Source organism: Pogoniulus pusillus, chromosome 16, assembly GCF_015220805.1.
Source record: "Pogoniulus pusillus isolate bPogPus1 chromosome 16, bPogPus1.pri, whole genome shotgun sequence".
NCBI lineage: Eukaryota > Metazoa > Chordata > Aves > Piciformes > Lybiidae > Pogoniulus > Pogoniulus pusillus.
In genome coordinates this window covers 24,782,171-24,808,608 of record NC_087279.1, presented here as the reverse complement: position 1 = coordinate 24,808,608, position 26,438 = coordinate 24,782,171, and the positions used below count along the sequence as shown (strand labels likewise).

Here is a 26,438-nt window from a genome sequence, read left to right as displayed (position 1 = left end):
GCACAGTCAGCCATGCAGAGGGCCGAGAACTGGGCCCTAGCTACCTTGGATGGCATTAAGGCATAGTGCCCTGTTGATAGGGGCCACACTCATTTTCCCAAGCAAGCTCTAGAGCCTGGAGTTATCCTCATCTTTGAGAGCATAAAGACAGAATCAAGATCCTACAGACTGAGTTTGGGGGAAACCGGATGCCGCCAGCTGGATGTGGCACCATTCACCACCACTCTCTGGGTCCAGCCCTCCAGCCAGTTCCTAACCCAGCACAGAGTGTTGCTATCCAAGCCATGGGCCGACAGCTTAGCCAGCAGTTTGCTGTGGGGGACAGTGTCAAAGGCCTTGCTGAAGTCCAGATAGACCACATCCCCAGGCCTCCCCACATCCACCAAGCGGCTCACCTGATCATAGAAGGAGATCAGGTTGGAGAGGCAGGATCTGCCCTTCCTAAACCCATGCTGGCTGGACCTGAGCCCTTTGCCATCCCTTAGGTGTGCTCTTATCACCCCCAAGATAACATGTTCCATCAGTTTCCCTGGTACTGAGGTCAGGCTGACAGGTCTGTAGTTCCCAGGTTCCTCCATCTGACCCTTCTTGTGGATGGGGACCACGTTGGCCATTTTCCAGTCTCCTGGGACCTCTCCGGTGAGCCAGGACTGCTGGAAAATGATGGAGAGCAGCTTGGCCAGCTCAGCTGCCAGCTCTCTCAGCACCCTGGGATGGATCCCATCTGGTCCCATGGACTTGTGGGTGTCCAGATGGCTCAGCAGGTCCTGAACTAATTCTTCAGGAAGAGGTTGCTCTCTTCTCTCAGGTGGCCAGCACCAGAACAAGAGGACACAGCCTCAGGCTGCGCCAGGGGAGATTTAGGCTTGAGGTGAGGAGAAAGTTCTTCACTGAGAGAGTCATTGGACACTGGAATGGGCTGCCTGGGGAGGTGGTGGAGTCGCCGTCCCTGGGGCACTTCAAGGCAAGGTTGGACGTGGCACTTGGTGCCATGGTCTAGCCTTGAGCTCTGTGGTAAAGGGTTGGACTTGATGATCTGTGAGGTCTCTTCCAACCCTGATGATACTGTGATACTGTGTGATACAAGCTCCTTCCTTATTTACCACGCCAGGTAGTGCAGTTCTCCAGCTCTCAGACTCGCCCCCATGTCGGTGCACATGTGTACATACTATAAGAGCAAAAAGGCTACAGCACTGAAACAAAAGGCTCGAGGAATTTCAGATTTGAACTCGAACAAACCCAATTTCACAGCTACAGCTGAGCTGCTGTTACTTCCCAGAGCAGGTGTGCAGAACTGACAGTTGTAGCATCCACTGCCCTTCTGGCCTTTTAACACGAGAAGCACTTCTGAACAAAACACTGCTGCATGTCAAACTCCTTGTCTTAAATCGGTACCAGGTCAAAGGCTGGGTCTAGTATTTAGATGCAAACCTAAGTGCATTTTAGTGACCTGCACTACCGATTAGGAAAAGAACCCGAAGACTTGGAGCCCTTCCTTCATGTTTATCTGTGTATTGCTAAGAGAGTCTGTCTGCCAATTAAACGAAGGTAATTCTTTTCCTCTGTTAGCGCAGGGCGAAAGTATTTCAACCCTTGGATGCTCCTCGCATGCATCAATGCTGCCATCTCCTGGGCGAATTCGCTTCAGAACCAGACTTTTCCTGGCTGTTCTGACCGATGTCCCAACTGACTGTGAAGAACCACCAACGCAACTGCTGAAGTGTCAAAAGTGACCTGAAGGCAACACAAAGCCCCTTTACACACACGGGTCCACGTTTAGCCCGTACCTGGGACCAAACCAGGGCAGCTGCTCTGTCACTTGATGAAACCCTTCCCAGCAGAGAAGGAGAGACCTGCAGGTTCAAACAAAAATGCCTTTGAGGGAAGAGCCATACTAATACCAACGCCAAGATGGAGTACACAAAGCTATGCTGAGCCCAGTGCATGTACAGTGGTCACACTAAACAGAAAGCAAGCCTGAGAAAGAAGAGGAGCAGGTCATCAGGAAGCCAAGCAGGAGACCCCCAGCCTCAGCAAACTGCCCTCTTCCTAGTGGGCATCACGTTCTCAGTCTGGGATACACCTGTGGGAAGCTGAGGCAACTGCCTCAGCTGATTCCAGGCTGCCAACGGTCTGCAGCCCGTGGCTGGCCCAGGATTCTGTCCCAGCAAAGCCAGGCTAATACCAGCGTAAACAGCTCGCTTCCATAGGTCTGACATCTGCTGCTTTAGCATGGGCTCATCCAAGTCTACTGGAAACACCTCCCCTGAAAGCACTAACTTCTGCACAGGGGCTGTGCTAGTTAGAGCACAGCTGGGATATTTTAGTGAGAGGAATTGGATTCTAGGCTGTGAAAAGGAAACAATGCTGATGTCTGCTGCACTCATAGGCTTGCTGAGATGGATAAAGACAAGAACATAAATACAGCTAACAGAGCCACTCTCTGGCTCTGGCTGTCTCCCTTCTCTCTCTAACCTGCTGTGTAACTAATCCCTCTGCTTCCTAATTCCCTTGGCTGATTCTCCAAACTCACCCTGAACATAAGGCAAAGACTGGGATAAGGTAGAGGGATGGAAAGGAGGTGGAAGAGTGGTTGGGAGCCCCTCCTGGGGACTCTGGTTTCTGGGAGGGCTGCTGTGTTCCTGTATTACCTTTTAAACTTGTGTATTTCTGTCTATAGCTGTAGTTATTGTAAATACCTGTTTGTATATTGTGCTAAGCTGTAAATACAAAGCTTCATTCTAATTTCCAGCTTGGCTGAGTCTAGTCTGGGTGATTTCATAAGAGTAGGGGAGGTGGGGGGGGCAAACTATCACAGGGGCCAGTCCTACTCAAGAGCAGCTGCTCAGAATTAGGCAGTGCTCGTCTAATTCATCAGCACAAGGCTATTGAGGATTTCTCTCCACATAACAACACAAGACATAAAAAGAAGAATGAAGAGAGGATACAGCCCTGCTTATAATGGGCTTTGGTGCAAGCAGGACATGCAGGCCTTCATGATTCAATAGCCAAGGAACTCTGCAGGCTGCAAGACATACACAGCTCACTGTTTGCTCAGGGAAGCAAACAGCCTATCAAGAAAATGGCTGAAGAGAACCCCCAAAGAAAGCCAAATGAACATTTGTAATTTGTAATGATTTTGTGGTTAATGTGACACATAATCTGAAGTAGTTGGTTGCACTAAAGGAACCCACTGCAATTTCTGGAGTAAGCACACGTCTCCAAACCACCATGGCACCAGTTCTAGTTCACCAGCAGGTCCTTGCTCCTCTGTTCAGTATGTGCTTTTCTTTAGGCAAAGCCAAACATAAGTCAATGACAACATCTTTAGAAAAGAGCACAACTCCTCCTGATCTTCAGAGTTACATTATTATCCAAACATTAACATATCTTACTTAGATTAACAGCCTTTTGCTTCCATACTTTGTGCTCCAGGCTAACCATTTTCTCCATGACTGATTTTGCAGGATTTAGCAGAGACTCAAAGATAAGATGTGCATTTCTTTCAGGCACCTGTCCCACAGTCACGATCTGTGCAGGAGATGGATGCAGAAAAATGTGAAAGAGGACAGACCAGGGTCACAGCAGCTATTAATGGCTTGCTCTGGGTATTTAAATTGGGTTGATAGATAGCAGTTTTTCCTCAGCCCCTGAGACACAGCTGGTACAACACTATTAGCAGCTTTGTACCTCTGTGGAGAGCAGCCTGAGATAGCATTTCCTCACACAGCTTGGCATGCACCTTGTACAGGTGACCCACACTCTTAAAAGCTCCTGCAACCATACGCTCCAAACACTCCTCTGTAATAACAGACAAACATTACCCATGCTCTTACCACAGGCTACCAGACAGCAAAGACAAAGAGCCCATTCTATTAAGATGCTGGCACCGGATGTGCTCCTGACTAACAAGCAGATCTGTTCTCTACACTAACCTGGGCTTGTGTGAGCATCAAGATCAATCTTTTTCCACTTAGAAATTAGCTGATCGCTCTGCTACAAAGCAGGAGAGGACAGAGAACTGCAGTGGAATATGTCAGTGGCTGGTGCACTCGCTGACTCCAAGCGAAGCTCTGGATTGCACAACTAAGCCTGGTTTGAAAAATGGGTACAGAAACATAGTGTAAGCTGCACTAAGTGTAAGCTGTGTTGCAGTGGAAAACCATTTAGAACTCTTTCTAGAAGATTTTAATCATAAATTTCCCAAGTAGGAGGTTGACTCTAATTACTTCAGTTGTCTGTGTAGGCTGGGATGCTTTAACTGGTGTTCACCCTGTAAATGCAATACTCAACACAGAACTAAAGGAACGTACCTGGAGAGAGTTACTCTTAAATGCCATCTGCATAACTTTATTCTTAGCTAAGAATCTAACTTATTGCACTACACAATTCTGTATGAAGAGAGACTTTAAACTAAAGCTCACAATACCTGTGCCAGACAATCACTGACCCATCTAGGGGGGAGAGCTGCTGCACAAAGATGACCATAAAGAGACTATGATTTATCAAGGAATATATGTTTAGGCTGCAGGCAATCTGGTAACAAACCCCTAACCTCTTACCCCATTCTCGAAGGGCAGGATTGCCTGCCCCAACACAATGCAGAAAGAGCAAGAGAAGTGGAGCGAGTTCTGTTCAAAGAGAAGAAACAAGAATGAGGGGTTTGAAGTTTTGCAGTGCTTGCTCGTTGAGGTTTTTTCTAGTACACTCTACATTAGCTCCAACTACAGTCCTGCAGACAAAAGCTAGCTTATAGCTCAGATTTGTTTGTTGTTGTTGGATTTTGGCTTGGTGGTTGGGGAGTTGGTTTTGGGAGGTTGTGTTTGGGTTTGTTTGAGGTTTTGTTGTGTTTTTTTAATAGTGCTTCCTGAAATGGGTTAAAAAATATGACAATCTGAGCACCTCAGATTAGGTGTCAGATGCTTCCTTCTAAGTAGAAAGCTCTTTTTCATCTGAAACGTGAAACATGTCCTTTTTCATTCCTTGGATAACTGAAATATTAAAATAATAAGGTAGTCAGATCTTAAATGACACTGATATCCTCTGGACTCTGGGAAAAAAAGAGAAATTTCCCTCTCAGGCTAGAGGCTTTCAACAAATCTCAGCCTTCAGCTTTCTATGCCTCTTCAAACTCTTTGGTTTTCCAGATCTCCCTTCCAACAGGAGAGAAAAAAAATGTACTTTTTGATGCGATGGCTACAAGATTAGTGAAGTATTTCACCCTCCAAATAATTGTTTCTAATCTCTGATCACAAGTCTTGGGTTGGGAATGTTAGATAGCAGGGGAGGTGGTGAGCATGAAGTTATATTTGTAGACGGAAGATGAACTGCCTCACCCTTTCCACAACCAGGAAGATTAAGAGAGACACAAAATACATACTTGTTGTTTGGTTTCACATCTTCTTTGAGCAAAGGAGCTGCAATTCTTGACCCATAACACTTCAAACACCAATAAACCTTCATCTAAATAACAGCTGCCCTTTTGACCAACTCAAAGCAAAACGAAGTTTCCATGGTCTGTAATTTGCTGTGGGTCACAACTCAAGTTGTGAACAAGTCCTTCCACATGTGCTTGTCAGCAGGCTGTGCTTCTATGATTCTATGAAGTGGAGAACTGAAGCATTAACACCTATTTGAATAAGGAAATTGTCTCCAGGGATGACAGAAACTGTCCAGTGCATGTACTTACCACCACTAGTTTCTGCTTTAAGTACCATCCCCAAAGTGTTCATCTTCAAAATAAAACCTGGGGCAGGCTAGTCTTATTTCTCCCTCTCGTACTCATGCACAGCATGGATGTGCCCTTCCAGCACTGTTAAATCCAGTCCTGTGCAAAGCTGCAGGGGTCATGAACAGGTGACTCCATGCCTAATTTAAGTCCCATGGAGAGAACAAGTTTTGACTAATGGGCTTTGGATGGGAAAGTTTAGACAATGCCAAGCTCTCAGTCCCATCTTTTCCTCGGACTTACACAATAGAGCCTTCATTAATTTAACTGCAGCTCCCCTGTATGCTGGCAGGAAACATTTCTTCAAAGAGAAATCTCACCCAGCAAGACCTCTCAGATCTCAGCACTTCCCAGGGCTTAAAAACACATTATTGCAGAGATGAGAACACTCACAGTGACCAAATGTCACAAACATTTGGAAAACCACAGCTTCTACACAAATGTTTTCAACTTCCTCCACGTTTCCACCTTTGACAACTTCACCTGGAACCTGGAGAGTTGTTTTACCAGGTGTTATTTCACCCAGTCATTGTCAAGCCTAAGTCACAGAATTGTAGAATCAGTCAGGGTTGGAAGGGACCACAACAATCAGCCAGTTCCAACCCCCCTGCCATGCCCAGGGACACCCTACCCTAGAGCAGGCTGCACACAGCCTCAGCCAGCCTGGCCCTAAGCACCTCCAGCCATGGGGCCTCAACCTCCTCCCTGGGAAACCCATTCCAGGCTCTCACCACTCTTATGCTCAACAACTTCCTCCTCACGTCCAGGCTGAATCTCCCCACCTCCAGCTTTGCTCCATTGCCCCCAGTCCTGTCACTCCCTGATAGACTAAGAAGTACTTCCCCATTTTTTGTAGCCCCTTTCAGATCCTGGAAGGCCACAAGAAGGTCACCTGGGAGCCTCCTCTGCTCCAGCTCATATTGTTTTCCAAAGTTCCCTTCTTCCTGCTCTAGTGCACCACCTGCACCACCACACACTTCTTCCTTCACAATGAACATCTTGGCTAAGCCTTTTCACTCCAGCTGCCTGAAGTCCTCAGCTGGCTCCTTGTCCATCACTTCAGTAGCCCTCTCAGCCTGAACTTCTGCACCTCCCTCAGATTTCCTTCCCCACCTGTGGCTCTTCAGTTGCCCAGCTGTATGCCTTATAACCGCTGATGTGGGTTCCCTGCCTGTCTCTCCCTCTGCCACGTCAGATACACCTTTGAAAACTTTTGCCTTCAAGCAGTGGAAATGTGTGTGGAGTTCTCTTCATCATGTGGAGTAACTGCAACACCAATTATATCAATTAATGGGCAAAGAGCTGGGGAAGCCTGTCAGACTGACAAGCTGACACCAAACACTGCACTTCTCACTGCAGAGGTTTTGAAAGTTGTGTACGTGCTGTCAAAGCTGAACCAGAGTTTTGCTTCCTTTTTAACAGTAAAACTAAAACTTACTGAAAGCAGTCTGCTATTATGCACATCTATTACACTCCAACACAAAGTAAGTGTCTCAGAGACTCTGAAGTTGCTCAGTACAATCACAAGCAGTTGGGTTAAATTCAAGTGGCAAAAATCAAACACTTTTTTAAAGTACCTCCCTTAACTCATTTCATTTACTACATTTAAACACAAAAGCCTTAAAACTGGAAAAGAGTAAATTTTTAATACAACCTTCAGGATAATCTGCATGATCCAATCTATCCCAGCAACTCTTCCACCACTGAGAGTCTGTTAAACTTATTGAAAAGGAAATGAATCCCATCCACAAGCCAAAGTGTTCCTGCAGCAAAAGTAGTAAGGAGCATCCCATCCAGCATAAAAGTGTTTCCAGGGAGCCAAGTGGGGTCGGGCTGTGTTACAGGAGGACAAATGTTCATGAGATTCCAGGCATGAGAAGACAAGCAGTATTTTCTGCAAAGACATTAAGTCTGCTGTTGAAAGATGACCAGTGGTTTACAGTTTGCTCAGTCTCCTGGGGCTGCACTGGCCCAGAACACGGAAATTTCAACTAGATTGTATTTGATCAAGATTTTTCCTTTAATTCCTCCCTTACTCTTTTCTACAGCCCTTGCACTGGAAAGATTATGGGCTCGTCCACATGTGCAGCTATTCAGAAATGGTTATTCCTGACAAACCCTGTACAGAATGTTACTTTGCAATAAACTTACCTTCAACTATCTCAGACATTTCTAAAGCTGACTTTGGCAGGATATCCTGCAAGCCAGGAAATCCATCAGGAAAGACTTTCAATTTATTTCTCACTCTTTTAACCCAAATTGCCTTTCCTCTATAGACACTTTGAGCTACAAATGTTTTTAAATCGTTGAAGGATTGAAAGAAAAAAGATGAGAGTTGCTGCTCTTTGCTGCAGAGTAGCACGTCCCCTAAGCCCTGAATTGAGTAGATATCACAAAGCAGTCTAGGAGGGGCAGCTGATAAGAGGCAACACATGCAGTTAACGTGGAGCATGCAAGAGAACATCAGCATGATTGGCTGGTTAGGTGTTTGACTGTTCTTAATGAGCTCTTTCAGCCTGTAATTGTATGATGCATTTGCTAGCAGCATTTGTGGATTCACACCTTCATTCAGCTTTATTTACAACCAATTTTCAGCTGCAGCTCTAATTTGAGTTTCTATTTGCCCTAACTATGCTCCTTCTACACTTGCTCTTAATGGCAGCAATCTCACCTTCACAACCACCTTCCAACCACTGCTCAGCCACGCTTCTGCATAAGGACTTGGCAAGTATCCTGCAGCATCTGTACTGCAGACTTGACCTCACATAGATTAACTTATGAATATTTCCGAGTCCCCCCATGATTATTTCAGCAGACCACCTACACTGCTGCAGGGTCAGCATGTTCTCCTTCTCAATGTACACGTGCACCCAGAAATGCACAGCACAAAAGACAACATTCACACCTAAAATGACAGGCATTCACAAATGAAAATTGAAAAAAATGCTTAAGTATCATAAAGGAGGCCCCAAACTTGGACTGCTGTCAGACTTTGGATACTACTTTGAATACAAAAGTCTGCCAGCCCATACTACATTGAGAGGAAACAGGGTGCAAAGCAGAATTCTTGTCTTTTTGAAGAGTTTTGCCCATTTATGAGTTCAGTTCTTAGAAAAGGGATAGTTAAAAAATCAAAGCCATTAACCCAAAGTCTAGACACAGTAAGTACTAAATCACATCTTTGTTGCATCGGTTGTTTACTAGGATGCAACTCTCCTTAGTGTCCAACTTGCCTGTTGAACTGCAAAGCTACATTTTCCAACATACAAGTTTTGGACTTTCAAATAGCTTAAATCATAGAATCAACCAGGTTGGAAGAGACCTCCAAGCTCAGCCAGTCCAACCTAGCACCCAGCCCTGGCCAATCAACCAGACCATGGCACTAAGTGCCCCAGCCAGGCTTTTCTTGAACGCCTCCAGGCACAGCGACTCCACCACCTCCCTGGGCAGCCCATTCCAATGCCAATCACTCTCTCTGGGAAGAACTTCCCCCTAACATCTAGCCTAGACCTCCCCTGCCACAGCTTGAGACTGTGTCCCCTTGTTCTGTTGCTGCTTGCCTGGCAGAAGAGACCAACCCCACCTGGCTACAGCCTCCCTTTGGGTAGTTGTATATAGCAATGAGGTCATCCCTGAGCCTCCTCTTCTTCAGGCTAAACAACCCTAACTCCCTCAGCGTCTCCTCACAGGGCTGTACTCCATGTGAGATGTGAACAGATGCCTCATGCTTGTTAAAACTGGGCTCCTGCAAGCAGATCTTCAGGGGCTTACCATGCTGTCAAATCCTGACTGATTATCCTGCTGGTGATATTCTCATGATAGTAGTCTGTGGAACTATCTGACTCACACTTCTGCCTTTGCCTCAGAAGTGGCATTGTTAATAACTTTCTTCTTGGACCTAGCCAGTTTCTCTGATGGAATTTGTACCTATACACTTTCAGCAATTCCTATTCCACTAAACTGAAACTAATTCACTGTTTCAAAAGACATGGCCAGGGTGGAGGGGAAAAGAGGCTGATTCATGGACACAGAGAGATAAGACAACATAAACGTTGGCTATCACATCAAAAAAGTCTTTAACAAAAACCCAGACATGCCTAAAATAACGTTAAAAGTGCACCCTTTATGTGAATCAAAAGCACACTCAATATGTCACTCTACAGAGGCATTATTTGTAAACTGTAAAGCTGCTTGCATTTGGTCTTGCTTCTTCTAAGGAACAAGTCAGGGCTAGTAGAGAAAGCTCACTGAATTCCCCAGAAAGATAACTCCTGCATGAAGAAGCTTTATTATTTGACACATCCCAACAACAGATAAAAAAATCCCAAGTTATTAATACTGAGGGTCAGATGCTAATCACAGATGAACCACACACTTTGCTTTTATCACAGAAGTTTCTTAAGTGCAAACACTCTGCAATACATGAATGAACTTGGAATTTCACCTTGAAATACCTATCCTCACCTTGCCCTGTGGAGCCACACAGGGATACGACAGTCCTTTGGACATTGCAATCCAAATTTCATTTCTTAAATTGTGGAAAGAAGTGAAGTGTGAAACTATGCCAAAATCCTTCTTGCTGAGGACAATGCAGTTTATCATTCCTGAAGGCAGCCATCCTTACCTAACCATTCAAAACTGTCCCAGAGGAGCCAAAGCTTCCATTTTTTTCCTCTGAGTTTCCATCAAAGCCTTGTAGGTAGCCCAAGTTTCAGAAAAACAATAAACACCTTTCTAGACCCACCATCTTGTCCAGCATTTATACAACCAAAAGGCAGCACAGTGCAGAGACATTAAAGCAGAGTGAAAATGAGCCAGATGAATCATAGAATCATCCAGGTTGGAAGAGACCTCCAAGCTCAGCCAGTCCAACCTAGCAGCCAGCCCTGGCCAATCAAGCAGACCATGGCACTAAGTGCCTCATCCTGTCTTTTTCTGAACACCTCCTGAAGTATCATGGCTACATCAGCTTAAAAATTTAACAGGACAAACAAATGCAGGCAGGGACAGGAGTATGACTTGGAAGCTTTCAGGATCCAGGTTACTCATTCTAATGCCACAGTGTCCTCTGTAGACACACCGCAGTGCACGTAACCTGGGAGCCCTGGGGAAGCACTGCGCAGTACCAGCACACCTCCAGCACTGTAATCCTAAAGTACTCTGGAAACTGACACAAGGACATAAGCAGCTCAGTAACTTCAGCTGGTGATCTGTTTCCAGAGCATGGTCATTACCGCTAGCTGCCAAAAGAACAGGACATCTAACAACTCCCATTCTGGTCCTCAGTCCTCCCACACACTTTCTCTCAAAAGTGAGCTGCAAGTCGAGGGATCAGACTAGAAAAAAAACCCCAAAGGTCACCCAGAATGGCCAATCAAAAGGGCAGAAAGACAAGAGTGAACCTGATACAAAAAACAGCCCAAAACTTTCAGTAAGTATCTTGCAAAGCTCAGATCCTAACCATAACAATATCTAAACAGCAGATGGAGAAAGCTGCTGTCAGCTCACTTCTCTAGAACCTTTACCCACATGACTTTATTCTCACCTCCACGGGAAAGTCAGCAGGATGTAAAGTTAACTCTGCTGAATCCAGCCACTTTGTCACTCACAACAAAAAAACTCACCAAACTGGGGCAATCTTAAACTTGTCACATAAAACAAGTTTGCAGGAGGCTGGTAGGGGATGCCCAGAGGGACACTTCTCTTTGACAAAGTTTCTTGCCATTAATAGTATATGCTGCCATAAAGAATTCTGTACAGTCCATCTGGAGCTGCACAATTAACTCTGGAGCCGCAAGATGCACCTGGCTACTATTTCAAATGGGCACTAGGAAGTTAAAAATGCTGCTCCTTCTCTGAGTTACTTGCACCGCCTTAGAATATGAGAAACAAAATTCTAGAACATCTGGTTCCCCTTTCCACTCCCCATGATTTCATGTTTTCCAAGCTCATTTGGCAACCCACTGTAAAGATACAGGCAGACTAAACATACAGGGCAACGCAGAGTCAAGACAAATTCCAGCGTCCTGGATGCACTAAGTGTGTTTCCTACCTCTGAAGTTCGGTTACACAAGTGGCATAATAAGGGTTTTCCCCTCCTTGGTAACTTATGTACTCTTCAGGCTTCTTTTTCCTTGATGAGATGAGATGATACACCATGTATCTGCCCTCGAGATTTGGCTCTGCCTTGGTAAGTAATTTTTCATGTATTATGGGCGATTCAGAGTCTCTGTACAGCAAGATTCAGTTATAGGAAAAAATAACTGCGTAACAGGGCCAGAGTTTGAATGTACTTTGCTTTATCCCACTCCTGGAGATGAGATTGCCTTTCTATATTTCTCCTGCCTAAGAAGAGGAAAAAAGACCCACCCAAACACACTACAACCACTGTCTTTTTACTGCTTAGTTTTGTGCCTCCTAGCCTGTAACTGGAAAACTGGACCACACCAGTTCCAGGGGCCTGTGTTTCCCATGAATTTATACAGGTTGTAAAGAACACAGAAGAGTGGCTGCTATGAAAACCAAGAGCTCACATCTGACTGATTGCTGGTGAAAGGCCTGGAGCACAGCCCTGTGAGGAGAGGCTGAGGGAGCTGGGGGTGTGCAGCCTGCAGAAGAGGAGGCTCAGGGCAGACCTCATTGCTCTCTACAACTACCTGAAGGGAGGCTGTAGCCAGGTGGGGTTGGTCTCTTCTGCCAGGCAACCAGCAACAGAACAAGGGGACACAGTCTCAAGCTGTGCCGGGTGAAGTCTAGGCTGGATGTGAGGAGGAAGTTGTTGGCAGACAGAGTGATTGGCATTGGAATGGGCTGCCCAGGGAGGTGGTGGAGTCGCTGTGCCTGGAGGTGTTCAAGAAAAGACTGGATGAGGCACTTGGTGCCATGGTCTAGATGACTGGATAGGGCTGGGTGTTAGACTGGACTGGCTGAGCTTGGAGGTCTCTTCCAACCTGGTTGATTTTATGATTTCTCCTGTAAAGTTTAACATATCTCAATGCAACTTTGGCATTGTTATCCTTTTACCTACTTTTATGATTTTCACTGGGTCACACTCAAAAGCCAAATTAGCCAGCACGAGCATACCTTTCAGCTTAACACAGGCTCACATCTTATTGATGCACAAGAAGGGAGCTGACTCATTTATGCTCACCAGTGAAGGAGTAGCAAAGCTAGAAATCCAGTGTCAGGTTCCTGCACCAAATCTTAGCATCTCTGTTTTGTAAGAAGATGGTCTGAAAGGGCAAAAAGATGCCTTGGGAATCCTAACATGACAGAGTGCTTGGTTTACTATTTCACATTTCAAAGCAATTTATACCACAGTAATTATTAAAGTGTACAAAGGAGGAAAACTATGTATTAAGAAAAACCCTACTGACAAAATAATAGTCCCAGCAGTTATGCTCTGATTAAAACTTCATGACTAATCAATAAAGCCATAATTATAACCTTCACCCTGATGCTATTTGAAATAGTTTATATGCTTCTATTGATTGGCTAAGGCTTTATACAAAACAAATGTGAGAAGATCTCGCTTTGTGCTGGTTTATTACAAGTTGGTTGCAGCAAATCTCTAAATCCCCATCTCAATTATTTTACAGCTTAGCTCTCCCATCACACCAGAAGTGGAACAAAAGCTAGCAAAAAGCAGAATCTTATTAGCTAAAGAACGGCTGATACAACATCACATAAAGTCAGATTGCCATTTCAACAGCTATCGATATATATTTCTCTGGCCTTAGAGTAGCACGAACCAAGCGCAGGAGACAGCCCTAAGCAATTCATTTAGCCAGGCTGCATCTATGCCTATCAGCCCAAAATGAAAGCAGTAAGTGCCTGAGTTGTAATGGTCACAAGATTACAGACCACCTTGGGAAAAACAGGCAACACGTTCTGTAATGACACAAGGAGTCATCTGTGGCCAACTGTTCTCTGGCTGTTGCTGCTTTTCCCACAGTACCCTCAGAGGAAGTATACCATAAATAACCCACTAATAAAAAAATATAAGTTCTTTTTCTAGTGGATTTTGTCCCAGAACACTGACACCTTCCCGTGAGTCGAACTGTCATGTCACTTCATTTTGAAAGCACTTGAGAAGCTTAAAATGACTTCTGGGTCTGCTGCTCCTTGGGATATAAGGCAAACCAGGAGTTTAAGGGCTAGGCACTGCCACAGCAGTGCCGAACCTCTGGCTGATTTTTAACAGCCCTTATCGAATTCCCATGACAATAAGTTCTGTGCATTGCCTTAAACTGGAAGTTATAATCTGACAGCACAGGCTCTAATTGAGACAAAAAAGAATCTACGTGAGGCAGCAGCACAGACACATCCCACCCAGCCCTAAAACCTTGTATGTCCTCCTGCCCATAACCACTACCAGGGCATTCACCTATCTTCACATGCTTGGTATGTTAAATTAAGATGCCTAGCTAAGTCCCATTCTGTCTAATCAGCAGCATTTCCACAGACTAGAAATTACTTGGGAACCAAAACTGAACCCACAGAAAGCTGCCAGGAAGCAGCTAGGCTAAGCTGAAATGGCATAGATCCCTCTGCACTCCTGGTAGTTTGGGACCAACCTACAAGTAAGCTAAGCTGCCATGGGGTCTATAAATACACAGCTACCTGTAGTGGAGAGCAAGAAGCCAGTGTCACAAGGGATGAAAAAGCTCAGTTAATAGAAGCAGAACATGGAACCACAAACACATTTTCCTACCGCACTCATGGGCTAAGTTTCAGTTGAGAGATGTAAAAGCTAGTTTCATGCAGTCCATTTCTCTCTCCAAACCTGTGGAGACACAGCAACTTGTACCCCATTTCATCACTGCAATGCCAGCAAGTAGGCAGTGTGGCAAAAGCAGAAGGAAGGAGATGGACAGCATGGACAGCAGAAGACTGAACACCCATCCCCAAACATGGCCAGGGCACCGTGCCAACTCCGCAGTTAAAACAAGATTTGTATCTGGGGAAAAAGAATTTTGCTGAACCTGGAACACACTTGATTCAGACAACCCAAACAACCCATCTGCTTGTTTGCAAATAACCTCAGAAACAGGGGGTTTTAATCACAATATTCAAGCTTCTCAGATAAACCACGTGGATAAAGTGTCTGGCTATAGACATCTCATGTCTGAATCGAAGAGGAATGGTCAGTGACTGATCACATGGAGAAGCATCCTCCTCCAACTCTTGCTACAGTCTATTTGCAGTAGACTGCTAACGTATCAAATACTTGCTCTTGCTAGAGCTAACCTTTCAGTTCAGTGGATCTACAGGCTGTCCACAACAGTGGCCTTGCACGGTGGCAATGGAATGAATTTTATTCTCTTAAAGAGCAGTCAGGTTAAGCTAGGAAGCAGCCCCAACTGCAAAGTCACAAGAGCACTTGTCACTTGAATTCAATAGGTTAATGCTGTTTCATCTGTAGGTTATAATATAAAGCAAACAAACAAAACCACCCACATGCAATTAATTTCTGCAGAGTCCATGCTGTTAGCAGGGCAAGGACAACCCTGCATTCCTCTGTGACCTGAGCTAGATTGCACGGTCCTGCTCTGGCAGGGGGGCTGGACTCAATGATCTCTTTGGGTCCCTTCCAACCCCTAACATCCTGTGAGCCTACGAACTCAGGCACCAAAATTAGAGACACTTCTCTTGCAACCTCCTCAACAATCATCAAAAGTGTTCAACAGAATCTAGTCCAAATTATCTGGGTATTGTACAAGCCTCAGCAAAGCAAGAATATTCCTTGTAGTGCCAGAATCTGTTACAAACAAACAAACAAACGGATCTAATGGATAACAAACACAGTAACTTCTCCAATTGAGGGGCTGGAGGTGAGGGAGAGTTTCCAAAAGGCTTCTACTCAGAAATTATTTTCATTATTCATATGTACCTTTACCATGTAGCAACCCAACCAATGCACTAACCTAAGGGCTACAGCTCTCAGAGAGATCATGTGAAAAGCTGCCACTCAGATCTACAGATGTCCATCCCATGGGGAGAAGGCTCATCACACAGCCAGGGTGCTTTCCGCCAAGGCAGGCTGCATCAGGAAAGCATTACTTATCACTTGCTAAGCTACACAGCTGGTACTTGCCCTGTTCTGTCACATGGCTTTGTGCATCCACTGCTTATGAATCCAATAAAGTATTTCAGTACATCATGTTGGCTGGATGTGAATGCACAGAGGGAAGGAGAGTGAGATAAATATTAATTAGGTAATACCGGTTCCTACATGCAAGGTTTCAGATGATGGCACCTACCTACTTTACATACAACATCATTCTCTTATGGTTATTTTTAAAACAAAGTCCTGTCTAGGATTACCCCACATGAAGCTGAAAGGCTGTAGGAACCTCTCTTGCATGTTAATACTGCCACACAACCACTACAATATGAAGCTGCATTCATCTGTTGGAACAATCCACACTTCCACTATCTACTAACCTCACAAGAACAAGCTTACTAAGAATTGTTCTTAAGTGTTTACTCACTTTGAAACAGTCCTTACAAGTGCCACCATTTCATTAAAAGGGGGAGAACACATTTGTAAGAACTGTCATATGTACAAAGATGGTCAACACTCAGAGTGAGATAGCACACCCGAGTTTTCACAACTGCATGGTCTCCTCTCCTCTCATGGATGGCACAACGTCCACCTGGAGCCCAGTGCCAAGTGGCTTCCTCAGGGGTCACTGCTGGCACCAGTGCTGTGTAACAGCTTTGTCAGAGACATGGACAGAGGAATTGAGTGCACCCTCAGCAAATGCACACCAAGCTGTTTGGCACAGTCAACTTGCTAGAGGGCAGGGTCCATCCAGAGGGACCTGGGCAGGCTGCAGAGATGTGCCCAGGCCAACCTCATGACACTCAACAAGGCCACATGTAAGGTCCTGCACCTGGGTGGGTGCAATCCCAAGCACAGCTCCAGGCTGGGTGGGGAATGGCTGAGAGCAGCCCTGAGGAACAGGACTTGGGCTCAACAGGAGCCTGCAGTGTGAGTGCAGCCCAGACAGTAACCCTGTGCTGGGCTGCAGCAAGAGCAGTGTGGGCACAGGGCAAGGGAGGGGATTCTGCCCCTTGGCTCTGCTCTCCTCAGACCCCACCTGGAATACTGTGTGCAGTTCTGGAGCCCCCAACACAAGAAGGACATGGAAGTGTTGGAGCCAGTCCAGAGGAGGCCACCAAGATGCTCAGAGGGCTGCAGCAGCTCTGCTATGAGGACAGGCTACAAGAGTTGAGGGTCTGCAGCCTGGGGAAGAGAAGGATTGGAGGAGACCTTGGAGGGGCTTTACAGTATCTGAAGGGGGCTACAGGAAGGCTGGGAAGGGACTACTGACAAGGTCTTGTAATGACAGGATGAGGAGGAATGGGTTCAAATTGGCAGAGGGGAGATTTGAACTAGATGTTAGTAGAGAGTTCTTTGCAGTGAGGGTGGTGACACACTGACACAGGGTACCCAGGGAGGTTGTGGCTGCTTCCTCCCTGGAGGTCTTCAAGGCCAGGTTGGATGAGGCCTTGAGGGACCTGTTCTAGTGGGAGGTGTCCCTGCCTGTGGCCAGGGGTTGGGACTGAATGATCCTTGAGGTCACTTCCAACCGAACCCATTCTGTAAGTCTATGAAATTCTCTCACCACTTCCCCAGCGGAGGCAGCCACCATGTGTGTTGCCGGGGTCAAGTAAGAGGCAGGGCCATGGTGCATCATGCTTTTCACGTTCTCATAGGCGATAAAAAACGCAGCAGCTGAAATACAAGAATACATGCAGTCATTGCACTGTTCCTCTGTCACAGAACCAGCACAAAAACATTTAGAGGTGGATTTTGTCCCCTAGCATTCGGCAACTGTGTTTGAAAACTATTTTTGCCCCCACACAGTATCAACCCAATCTGTGAGACATGTCCTCTAGTCAGGAATGTCAGAACGCTTGGAAGAAATGGTATATTCCATATTCATAGACAGCAGAAGTAGAGAGAGGGTAGTTTGGTTGCACTGGAGAGAGAGTCTTTATTTTGGGGGCAGGAAAAAAAAACCACTCAATCCCTAATTCAGTTCATTATCTGTAAAAATACCCCAAAACCAAACCCCAAAACCCACCAAGCATCAAGGTACAAGATACAAGTCCATTGCCGCACAATGTGCAAAACTGCTACTAACTTCTTTCTAGTTAGCATCAGTTCAATACTGTGCACTTCAGCTCCAGCAAAAAGGCTCTTCCCAGCTTCCAAAGGCATCCTCCCCACACAAAACTGATTTGAGCATAGCAACATGAGCTGTGTTTACACATTGCAACAGTCAGCTACAAAGGCACTTGCACCTTAAGGGTTACTTCTTCTGCTAAAGGTAATTCCAGTTCTCAGTCATATGTTGGAAAGATAAAACACACAGTTCAGATTTTGGAGATGTAAATGCTGGAAAACCTGACATGTCTTGCGGGGGAACAGATCTTAATTGTAAAGAAGGGTTACGTGAATTGCCTTCTGCTAATCGAAAGATGCTTATCACTTCAAGAGGAGATAACAGAGCAGACAAGATAAAGAACTGAATTTTGTTATATCATTTTATGAAGGACATCAAACATCTGAAGGTGTCAGAGGATTTGTCAGCAAAGTTCACTTAACGTTTACCACTGGCAATGCAGCTTGCTGCGTTTTATGTCTCCCTACAAAGACAAAGTGGACAAAGGCATCAGGAGTTTTGGACTCTTTTTCTCTGCAGGGACCAGTCCTTGAGAACAAAGGGGTCCAGGATGGTTGGACCTACTTTAAACAGGAGCTCTTGAAGGCACAGGAGCTGGCAGTTCCCACGTGCCGAAAGATGAGCCGCAGGGGGAGGCGACCAGCCTGGATGAGCAAAGAGCTCCTGAAGGAAGTGGGGGAGAAAAAGAGGGTGTATCGCCTCTGGAAGGAGGGGAAGGCTTCTCCTGATGTGTTTAAGGAGGTAGCCAGACTATGTAGGAGAAAAATTAGAGAGGCTAAGGCTCAGCTAGAACTTAGGCTGGCCACTTCCGTGAAAGTTAACAAAAAACACTTTTATAAATGTATCAATGCTAAAAGGAAGGGCAAGAAGAGCCTCCACTCCTTACTGGACCAGGAGGGGAACACTATAACTGAAGATGAAGCAAAGGCAGAGGTCCTGAATGCCTTCTTCGCCTCAGTTTTCAACAGTAAGGAGGGAGGAGGAGGAGGCAAGTGGCCTCCTGAACTGGGGGATGGGGTCGGGGAGCAGTGTGTTCCCCTGGAAATTCATGAAGAATTAGTTCAGGACCTGCTGAGTCACCTGGACACCCACAAGTCCATGGGACCAGATGGGATCCATCCCAGGGTGCTGAGAGAGCTGGCAGCTGAGCTGGCCAAGCCACTCTCCATCATTTTCCAGCAGTCCTGGCTCACCGGAGAGGTCCCAGGAGACTGGAAAATGGCCAACGTGGTCCCCATCCACAAGAAGGGTCGGATGGAGGAACCTGGGAACTACAGACCTGTCAGCCTGACCTCAGTGCCAGGGAAACTGATGGAGCAGGTTATCTTGGGGCCAATAACTGCGCACCTGAGGGATGGCAAAGATCTCAGGTCCAGCCAGCATGGGTTTAGGAGGGGCAGATCCTGCCTTTCTAACCTGATCTCCTTCTATGATCAGGTGACTGCTTGGTGGATGTGGGGAGGCCTGTGGATGTGGTCTATCTGGACTTCAGCAAGGCCTTTGACACTGTCCCCCACAGCAAACTGCTGGCTAAGCTGTCAGCCCGTGGCTTGGATGGTAACACTCTGTGCTGGGTTAGGAACTGGCTGGAGGGCCGGACCCAGAGAGTGGTGGTGAATGGTGCCACATCCAGCTGGCGGCCAGTCACTAGTGGTGTCCCTCAGGGATCTGTGCTGGGCCCCATCCTCTTTAACATCTTCATAGATGATCTGGGTGAGGGCATCGAGTCAGTCATCAGCAAGTTTGCAGATGACACTAAGCTGGGGGCAGATGTGACTGAGTTGGAGGGCAGAAGGGCTCTGCAGCGGGACCTTGACTGCCTGGACAGATGGGCAGAGGCCAATGGGATGGCATTCAATAGCTCCAAGTGCAGGGTGCTGCACTTTGGCCACAACAACCCCATGCAGAGATACAGGCTGGGGTCGGAGTGGCTGGAGAGCAGCCAGACAGAGAGGGATCTGGGGGTACTGATTAATACCCGCCTGAACATGAGCCAGCAGTGTGCCCAGGTGGCCAAGAGAGCCAGTGGCATCCTGGCCTGCATTAGGAATGGTGTGGCCAGCAGGAGCAGGGAGGTCATTCTGCCCCTGTACTCTGCACTGCTTAGACCACACCTCGAGTACTGCGTTCAGTTCTGGGCCCCCCAGTTTAGGAAGGACACTGAGATGCTTGAGTGTGTCCAGAGAAGGGCGACGAGGATGGTGAGAGGCCTCGAGCACAAGCCCTACGAGGAGAGGCTGAGGGAGCTGGGGTTGTTTAGCCTGGAGAAGAGGAGGCTCAGGGGAGACCTTATTGCTGTCTACAACTACCTGAAGGGTGGTTGTGGCCAGGGAGAGGTTGCTCTCTTCTCTCAGGTGGCCAGCTCCATAACAAGAGGACACAGCCTCAGGCTGTGCCAGGGGAAATTTCGGCTCGAGGTGAGGAGAAAGTTCTTCACTGAGAGAGTCATTGGACACTGGAATGGGCTGCCCGGGGAGGTGGTGGAGTCGTCGTCCCTGGGGCAGTTCAAGGCAAGGTTGGATGTGGCACTTGGTGCCATGGTCTAGCCTTGGGCACTGTGGTAAAGGGTTGGACTTGATGATCTGTGAGGTCTCTTCCAACCTTGGTGATACTGTGATACTGTGACTACAAGCATTTACTTTTTCAAAGTTTCAGTTTCAGAATAATTCCTGTTGTCCTCTCCTTGTAAGTGTTGTAGTTGTTTCCAGGGAGAAAAACAGAGAAATAATGTCCCCAGGGCAATTGGCTCAAAGACCTCCAGTGCTCAAGCCCTTGGTTTTTCCATTCATTTCCAGAGAGGGTCATGGCAAAAGTGCTCAGGGAAAGCAAGAATCAAGCTCTCTTTGGCACTTGGAAACGCTTCAGTGTCTCCCTTATAAGCAAACATAGGCTTATAAGAAATATCCAGGAGCCTTCCAAGGAACAGGACAAGGAGCAGTGGATATAAGCTGCAGCACAGGAGGTTCCAGCTCAACACAAGGAGGAACTTCTTGACTGGAAGGCTCACAGAGCCCTGGAACAGGCTCCTCAGAGAGGCTGTGGAGTCTCTTTCTCTGGAGCCTTTCAATGCCTGTCTGGATGCATTCCTCTGTGACCTGAGCTGGATTGTGTGGTCCTGCTCTGGCAGGGGGGTTAGATCTCTTTGAGTCCCTCCCAACTGATCCTGTGAGCCTGTGAATGAGGGTGGCTTATCAGAGCAAGCATGCGGTGGCCTTCATTCCAGGTCTGCTCAAAGAGTCTGTACAATACTGTACAGTTCTAGAAACTGCTCTTTACAGCTGGACATGGATTCACAGAATCCAAAGAGTCACCTGCAGCAGAGGAAACCATGGACATGAACATCTTATCCTACCTAAGTCCCAACTTAAAGAAGACAAAGCACAATCCAAAGAACATTTACCATTTGGAAAGGATCCTATAGCAGTGGAAGGAACACCAGCATAGATGCCACGAAAACCACCAGCCTTCCTAAATCCTTGAGGACTCTGCAGTCTTGTTTTCACAGTATCCAGAGGGAAGAGGATCAAGTCAACACAGACACCAGCAACTCCACCAGCCTTTGAGACAAAACCATAAAGAGCATTACTATTCATAGGGGTGAAGTTCTGGTGCTCACATGAATAACTGAGGCAATTTCTGTGTCCTTGCTGTGGTCAAAATATAAGCTGATAGACTTACACAGGCCCCCGTAGCATCTACAGCTGTAGCAATGATGTTTCAACAAAAGAAAATAAGAGATACTAAAATTCCTAACCACTTTTAAGGCATTTTGAAAACAGTCTCAGTGTTCTGCATAGCAGGAGCAAAACAATGCAACCCTGACACACTACATATAAAGGCAAGACAATGAATGCCACTAATCAGCACTTGTAGGAAGTAGTGGGACAAGATCAGGGAAAGACAGATGCAATTTTGCTTCCCCTGCAGGTACCTCTAGAAAGCAAATTCACATTCTTCTAGCAAATTTCTTCATGTAAAATGTTGAACAATGACTAAAGTAAAACTGCTTTCATTTCTTTTACTGATAAAAGTATTTAGGAAAAAAAACAAAACCAAACAAAACAACAAACCCAAACATCACATTAAACAAAAATGTTTCCAGAGTCATAAGAAAAAGGGGAATGATTTTATCCCAAGAAATTCTAAAGCCAAATCCTGAAAATGCAGCTCCAGCAAAACTCAATCTTTTTCCATCATCTACATTTCCAGATGACCTTTCTTATTTTGCTAATTTTCCCCGGGACAAGGCTGATCTGTAGGAAATAATTTCTTGTCAAAAACAGGAGGAGGAGACTGAAATAAATAAATCATTTCAAAAGAAGGGGGGAAAAAACCCAAATCAAAAGTTAGCATTCATTTGTTACAAGACATTACTTAAATGCAATTATTTACACAGAAAACGGTTTGAAGTCTAACTCGCATAGAACAGGGCACTAACCCCACCTGCACTGATTTTTAACTGTCTGAAAACAAATCACATCTGTGTTACTCTGATTAGTTTTTTAAGGGCCAACAGAGGATTCAGAGAGGTGTTCACTACCTACTACTAAAGTTTTAATCAATAAGTTAATTACTCTTTTAATCTAGTTAGCTATTTTGCACGCATTGATTTTTCTTCAGTCTTTTTCATCAAAATCCTTATCTGCTCAAAATAACATTGACCCAGATTTAATCTACCTATCGGTTAAAACTTGAATCAAAAGTTACTGATTGCTGCTTTACTTTCCAAAGTTCTGTATCTTAACTGTCACTTAAATTCATGGAACTGCTAATAAAGCACCTGCCAGAGGGCCAGAATACCTGCGTGCTTATACCACAGGCAGAGAACCGTAAGACAACTACAATGCACCTTCTCCCGCTCCTTTCAGTGGCAGCAGCATTAGCAGAACTCGGACAGCTGAAAAACCTTTACCAGGCATACCCGCTGAACCTAGCTGCATCGAAATGACTTGACAAAACCAGGACATGATTCGAATGTACTGAACCATGACCTTACAGCCGACTGCCCCCGGGGCTCTAGGAGCAGGGACCGGGGCACTGGGAGCGGGGTTCTCGGAGCGGGGCACTGGGAGCAGGGAGCGCGGCTCTTGGAGCGGGTCTCTTGGAGCGGGGCTCTCGGAGAGGGGCGCTGGGAGCAGGGAGCGGGGCTCTCGGAGCGGGGCGCTGGGAGCAGGGAGCGGGGCTCTCGGAGCGGGGCGCTGGGAGCAGGGAGCGGGGCTCTCGGAGCGGGGCGCTGGGAGCAGGGAGCGGGGCGCTGGGAGCAGGGAGCGGGGCTCTCGGAGCGGGGCGCTGGGAGCAGGAAGCGGGGCTCTCGGAGCGGGGCGCTGGGCGCTGGGAGCGGGGCTCTCGGAGCGGGGCGCTGGGAGCAGGGCTCTGGGAGCAGGGCTCTCGGAGCGGGGCGCTGGGAGCAGGGCTCTGGGAGCAGAGCTCTCGGAGCGGGGCGCTGGGAGCAGGGCTCTGGGCGCTGGGAGCGGGGCGCTGGGAGCAGGGAGCGGGGCTCTTGGGGAGGGGCACTGGGAGCAGGGAGCGCGGCTCTCGGAGCAGGGCGCTGGGAGCAGGGAGCGGGGCTCTCGGAGCGGGGCGCTGGGAGCAGGGAGCGGGGCTCTCGGAGCGGGGCGCTGGGAGCAGGGAGCGGGGCTCTCGGAGCGGGGCGCTGGGAGCAGGAAGCGGGGCTCTCGGAGCGGGGCGCTGGGAGCAGGGCTCTCGGAGCGGGGCGCTGGGAGCAGGGCTCTGGGAGCAGAGCTCTCGGAGCGGGGCGCTGGGAGCAGGGCTCTGGGCGCTGGGAGCAGGGAGCGGGGCTCTTGGGGAGGGGCACTGGGAGCAGGGAGCGCGGCTCTCGGAGCAGGGCGCTGGGAGCAGGGAGCGGGGCTCTCGGAGCGGGGCACTGGGAGCAGGGAGCGGGGCTCTCGGAGCGGGGCGCTGGGAGCAGGGCTCTGGGAGCGGGGCTCTCGGAGCGGGGCTCTGGGAGCAGGGAACGGGGTTCTGAGAGCGGGGCTCTCGGTGCGGGACACTGGGAGCAGGGAGCTGGGAGCAGGGAGCGCGGCTCTTGGAGCGGGGCGCTGGGAGCAGGGAGCGCGGCTCTCCCGCAGACACCGGCCCACAGCTCTCCTCACGCTAGCCCCGAGCCGTGTGTCCCTGGCTCCCCACGCAGAGCTGGAGGGAGTGCCGGCTGTCTCCCCAGATGCGGGGAGCGGTGGCTGCTGCCCCTTGCGTGCCGCACTGCTCAGCGTGCACGTGGAAAGCGGCTCTCAGGGGAGCGAACAGCGCCGAGCACAGGGTGCACAGCGCTACGGCAGCAGCGCCACCGGGCTGCCCCAAGGTCACGGCCTCGCCACGGCCGGGCACCTGCCGTTGGATCCGTGAGGAGACGAGCCGGGGCCTGCTCCCGCCGCCCCTCAGCGCACCGCGGCCCGCGGAGCCAGCAGCCCAGCCCGCCACGTCGCCTTGGCAACGAGCATACTCCGGGCCGCGCACTCACCGCCAAGGCCGCCCAGGACTCCCGGGGATCCATGCGGGGGTGGCGTTACGGAGCGGAGGCAAAGAGCGGCTCCCCTACCGCGGGACGAGACTAGCCGCCCCAGCGCAGCCGTGCCCCGGGCGTGCGGATGGGCGCAGCCATGTTGGTGGCCCTGACCCGCGGTCAGGCGGGAGAGCGCCGGCACTGCGCCGCTGCCAGGGACCGAGCCTGCGCGCTGCGGCCTGCGCTGCCGGAGCACGGCGCCGGGGCTGAAGGCGCTGTTAGAGCGAGGGCGCCCCGCAGTTACCAATGAGCGCTAGCTACTTGTTGCTGTGGGGTGAGCTGCGGTGCAGCAGCAGCAGCGCCGCTCCAGAAAACGGGCACTGTCCGCTGGGGTGCCGGTGGCTGCTTCAAGGGTTCGCAGTATGCAGACGGTTGGAGGAGACTTCCGAGAGGCGTCGAGCCCAACCTCCCTGCTAGAGTGGGTTCACCCAGAGCACATCACACAGGCGCACTTCCAGGGGGGGCTCGGGATCTCTTCAGAGAAGAGGACTCCGCAGCCTCTGGGCAGCCTGCTGCAGTGCTCTGCCACTCTGGAAGAACTTTTTGTTAGGTTTATGTGGAACCTGCTGTGTACCTGTTTATGGGCACTGCCGTTGTCCTGTCACTGACAGCACTGAGCAGAGTGTGACCCCGTTCTCCTGACAGCTACTTAAAAGCGTTAGTGAGATCCTTCCCTCATCCTCTTCCAAGAGAAACACAGAGCCCCCACCAGCTCAACCTCTCCTAAGGTAGCCTTCCACCTGAGGGTGGGACCTATTCAGAACGCAATCCTGTATCTAGGGGGAACGGAGGAAAATGTGAGAGGAAAACATTCTGAAGTCCCTGGGAGCTGTCCCTCATTCATGCCTGCAGCCCAGCCCGGTGCCTCTTCTGCTGCCCTGCTGGCAGCAGCCTGGGCACTTTCCATGGGCAGTTCCCGCAAGCCGCAGGAGCAATGCTCAGGGAAATGAATAAAGCCTCCTAGCCAGGGCCGCCTTTCCTGCCGGTGCCAGGGAGTGTGCTGGCTCTCCCTGGAGGGGAAATGCCTTTTTTCATTCCCATCCCGTTGGAAACATTTTAGTACTTTTGCATTTACTTTTTCACCGAGGCCATACTGCCTCTACACAGCAGTGGTGTCGAGTCAGCAGTGGTCTCAGATGCTGCAAAGCAGGGTCTGGCACAGCCCTCAAACAGTCCTCACCTGCCAGGGAATCACAGAATCATAGAATCAACCAGGTTGGAAGAGACCTCCAAGATCATCCAGTCCAATCTATCACCCAGCCCTATCCAGTCAACCAGACCGTGGCACTAAGTGCCCCAGCCAGGCTTTTCTTGAACACCTTCAGGGACAGCAACTCCACCACCTCCCTGGGCAGCCCATTCCAATGCCAATCACTCTCTCTGACAACAACTTCCTCCTAACATCCAGCCTAGACCTCCCCTGGCACAGCTTGAGACTGTATCCCCTTGCTCTGTTGGTGGTTGCCTGGGAGCAGAGACCAACCCCACCTGGCTACAGCCTCCCTTCAGGTAGTTGCAGGCAGCAATAAGCTCTGCCCTGAGCCTCCTCTTCTGCAGGCTGCACACCCCCAGCTCCCTCAGCCTCTCCTCACAGGGCTCTGCTCCAGGCCCCTCCCCAGCCTTGCTGCCCTTCTCTGGACACCTTCCAGCACCTCAACATCTCTCTTGAATTGAAGGGCCCAGAACTGGTCACAGCACTCAAGGTGTGGCCTGAGCAGTGCTGAGTACAGGGGAAGAAGAACCTCCCTTGTCCTGCTGGCCACACTGCTCCTGAGCCAGGCCAGGATGCCATTGGTTCTCTTGGCCACCTGAGCACACTGCTGCCTCATCTTCAGCCTACTATCCACCAGTACCCCGAGGTCCCTTTCCTCCTGGCTGCTTTCCAGCCACTCAGTCCCCAGCCTGTAGTGCTGCTTGGGGTTATTGTGGCCAAAGTGCAGAACCCTGCACGTGGCCTTGTTAAATGTCATCCCATTGGCCTCTGCCCACCCAT

At 48.6% G+C, this 26,438-nt stretch overlaps 1 protein-coding gene across 3 annotated transcripts in view; it reads right to left on the bottom strand.

Moving 5' to 3' along the window:
• The window catches only part of SLC25A26 (solute carrier family 25 member 26), a 104,524-nt gene extending 79,897 nt beyond the window's left edge, over positions 1-24,627 (bottom strand). The window contains exons 1-3 of one of the 3 annotated variants that reach the window (XM_064157038.1): positions 24,404-24,606; positions 21,326-21,482; positions 17,362-17,471 (exon numbers count right to left, since the gene is read on the bottom strand). In XM_064157038.1, coding sequence (XP_064013108.1) covers positions 17,362-17,471; positions 21,326-21,482; positions 24,404-24,436 — 300 coding nt within the window. In that variant the 5' untranslated portion in view covers positions 24,437-24,606. Of the gene's footprint in view, positions 1-17,361; positions 17,472-21,325; positions 21,483-24,403 lie in introns of all 3 variants that reach the window. The other 2 variants (XM_064157037.1, XM_064157039.1) reach the window with 2 other exon arrangements.
• Between the last annotated feature and the right edge of the window lie 1,811 nt (positions 24,628-26,438).